The sequence below is a fragment of the Enhydra lutris genome, unplaced genomic scaffold, assembly GCF_002288905.1.
Source record: "Enhydra lutris kenyoni isolate GAN:26980312 unplaced genomic scaffold, ASM228890v2 scaffoldscaffold2603, whole genome shotgun sequence".
Taxonomy (NCBI): domain Eukaryota; kingdom Metazoa; phylum Chordata; class Mammalia; order Carnivora; family Mustelidae; genus Enhydra; species Enhydra lutris.
The window spans coordinates 1-3,162 of NW_019156687.1; the positions used below are offsets into that span (position 1 = coordinate 1).

General features: G+C 40.6%; 1 protein-coding gene across 1 annotated transcript; it reads left to right on the forward strand.

Moving 5' to 3' along the window:
- The first annotated feature begins 726 nt into the window (after window positions 1-726).
- On the forward strand, window positions 727-1,134 carry LOC111140530 (keratin-associated protein 6-2-like). The gene has a single exon (XM_022492756.1). It carries the CDS (start codon window positions 727-729, stop codon window positions 1,132-1,134), a length of 408 nt encoding a protein of 135 aa, XP_022348464.1.
- Window positions 1,135-3,162: the final 2,028 nt, after the last annotated feature.

Below are 3,162 nucleotides of genomic sequence, written 5' to 3' on the forward strand. Positions count from 1 at the left end.
CACGTGAAGTGATGGAAAGGTTAGATGTTTGGTTCAGTTGAGAAGAAAGGAAATATTTGGAATTAGACAACAGTAAAGAGAGAAGGTAATTTATCATTGTGAAGCTATACACCAAGGTTTCTAATCTCAGCATTATTGATATTTTATATCAGTTGTTATGATGTTATTGGGGGCTGCCCTGTGCTCTGACACCAGCATCTCCCTGGTTTCTCTCACAAGAAGCCAGAAGGTTTCTGCAGTAAGTATCTGGGTTTGAGAAGTTCACAAAAAGTTTCAGTGATTCCAGAAAGGAGATGGGAGTTATTTCCTCCCTTAGGGGTAGAGGTAAATATTTTAGGAAATAGGAGTAATCAAGAAGGACATAATTTTCTTAATTCTCCCAAATCTTGTTATATAAAGTATATTAAATGATAGGAGCTTGTGAAGTTGGGTATCAGTGGTATGTAGAACACATGATTTTACTGAGACAATTTTTAGCAGAACAAATTAAAATTCTGCTCCCTAAATAAAAAAGGAGATTCAATTAATGAGCTCACTTTTCCTCAGACATTAAGATTCTCGACAGTGACTGTCACATCAAAGTTGCGTACATACTAGTTGGGTAAGTCAGGGGTGAATGGCATGTTCTATCAATTACTGGCAGTATATAAGGGTCCAAGTGTAGTAGGGGCCATACTTCACCACACATCCACTTGCAACCCACCTGAATCCTCTTCTCCTGACATCATGTGTTGTAACTACGGGAACTCCTGTGGCTATGGCTGCGGCTGCGGCTATGGCTGTGGCTATGGCTCAGGCTATGGCTGTGGCTATGGCTCCTGTTGTGGCTGTGGCTATGGCTATGGCTCAGGCTATGGCTGTGGCTATGGCTCGGGCTGTGGCTGTGGCTATGGCTCAGGATGTGGCTGTGGCTACGGCTCAGGATGTGGCTGTGGTTATGGCTCCCGTTGTGGCTACGGCTATGATTCAGGCTGTGGCTGTGGCTATGGTTCAGGATGGGGCTGTGGCTGTGGCTATGGCTCAGGATGGGGTTGTGGAAAAGGCTCCTGCTGTGGCTGTGGATATGGTTCTGGCTCTGGCTGCTGTGGCTACCGGCCATTTTGCTACAGAAGATGTTGTTCTTCTTGCTGCTAGACCATCACTCTCCAAGCCCCATTTGCTTCTGAAATGACACCACCAAAGCAAGAGCTGAAGCAAGAATCCATACCCCAAGTATTCTACATCCAGAAAATTGAATGCTTGACAGAGGCTTTGACCCCCAGTGAATGTTTGTGAGGATGGGATCTTGAGGCTCTAGGCTGTGTGGTATCATCTATTTCCCAAATATTGGTCTTTGTTCCCTTAATCTGGATTCTGTGCTGGGACTGTCCCAGGGATCTTAACATCTCACAGTTGGACAAAAAACTCATTCTCAATAAAAATGGTTCTTTGCTTCTAACAAATCTCTGTGTTCTTGCTTGAGAATTACTCCTTTTTTTGAGGTGTTATGACCTCTCTTGAAAATTGGGCTGACAATATATTTCATGAACCTGGGGGCTCTTTCTTGATATAACACAAGAATTACTTCTCATCATGCATCAGAGGTAATGTCTTCTCTACTTATTTCTTGTATCCCTCATGCTTCAGTATTAACAACCAAACAGAAATTACAGTGTTTTGGAACTGTGTACTGGAAAAAACACTGAGTCTAAAATGGAGTTGGAGGGGAAAGAGGAGGAGGGAGGACACCTATTCAGGAGGTTGTGACGAAGCCCAAGGGAGATGAGGTGTGGTCTGAGAGCTGAATGGATGGATAAATGGCATGGGAGAGAGAGTTTCCAGGATTAATGAGAAATTAGAAGCAGACTCAGGTGACACATGAACAACTAAGGGAACGATAAGCTAGAGGAAAAATGTCATATCGTATCATGTGCATTTGGCTGGAAGTATATGTATATTTGTTTGCATACACTGAGTTTGAAGAAATTGATTTAAGCCATTTGTTTGACAAATAGTTTTGAATGTTTTTGTAAGGGAACTGTCCTACACACTGAAGATACCATAGCAGAATTGTAGACCACTGTCTTGCTCTAAGAGTGCTTGCATTCTAAAAGATATAATAATAATAAAAAGAATAAATTAAGATACATTTAGACAGATAAGTGCTATAAAAGGAATAAAGCAGCTTTCTGGGGAAGAGAGTAAAGGTTATAGTATTGGGAAGAGAGTTCAGAGAGGTATTTTGGCGTTTTGATTCTAATGAACTGATGCCTGTTACAAGAAACACTGGAAAGTATGATAGTAATTGTTGAGGAAGAAGAGAAATTTATTGTGTTTTGGGTATGATCAATAGTGTCACAATTTTTGTGGAAAAGAGCAAGGACTAGGGGATATCGGTGAGCTCTAGCACCTCAGATAGATAGTGCAGATAGAAGAATGGGATGAAAAGCCCAGTCTACTGTCTGAGTTTGAGAGCCTACCAGTTTGTGGGTTCTGAGTTCAGTGTCCTTTCCTCATGTGACTTTCCAGATCTCTAATCCTGTATCCTATAACATAGAATTTCTTTTCAGGCTCAGTTTCCACGGACAGTGAAAAATGACTTTCTGTCTCATCTCCATGACAAGGGTCACTGCACAAAGTCTGAATCTGAGGTCCCTGGACCTAGGAAACTCCACAGAATGGCTGTTTCCAAGAAAGATGGCTCTGCCATCAATGTATACCCTGCAGCAGGCTATACCCAAGATAAAATGTGTTTTACTGAAGAGGAAATGGAAGTTCTTGCAAGAGTTGAACATTTTCACAGGTGGAACATTTGTTAGTCAGAGCTGAGGAATGACTGCTTTGGGTTAATCTCAGTTATTCTTACAAAAAGATGAAGGCAATTCTAATAATTACCATTGGTTGAAAATATGCTTATTTTTTCATTATATATCCTTTGTTTTCAAAGACATTAACAATTCAAGAATACCATTTATTAAGCATGGAAAGGGAAAATTTATTTTCTAGAAAAGAGTCTTCACAAACTAAAATTAACATATGTTCAAATCTGAAATACGGTGCCTGGGAAAACAGTTGTAACTTCCAGCTGAGTGAAATGAGGAAATGATGATCATGTTAAAAGGGAGTTCATTATGATAAAATTAGAGAAAGTATGTGTGTGTGTGTGTGTGTGTGTGTGTGTGT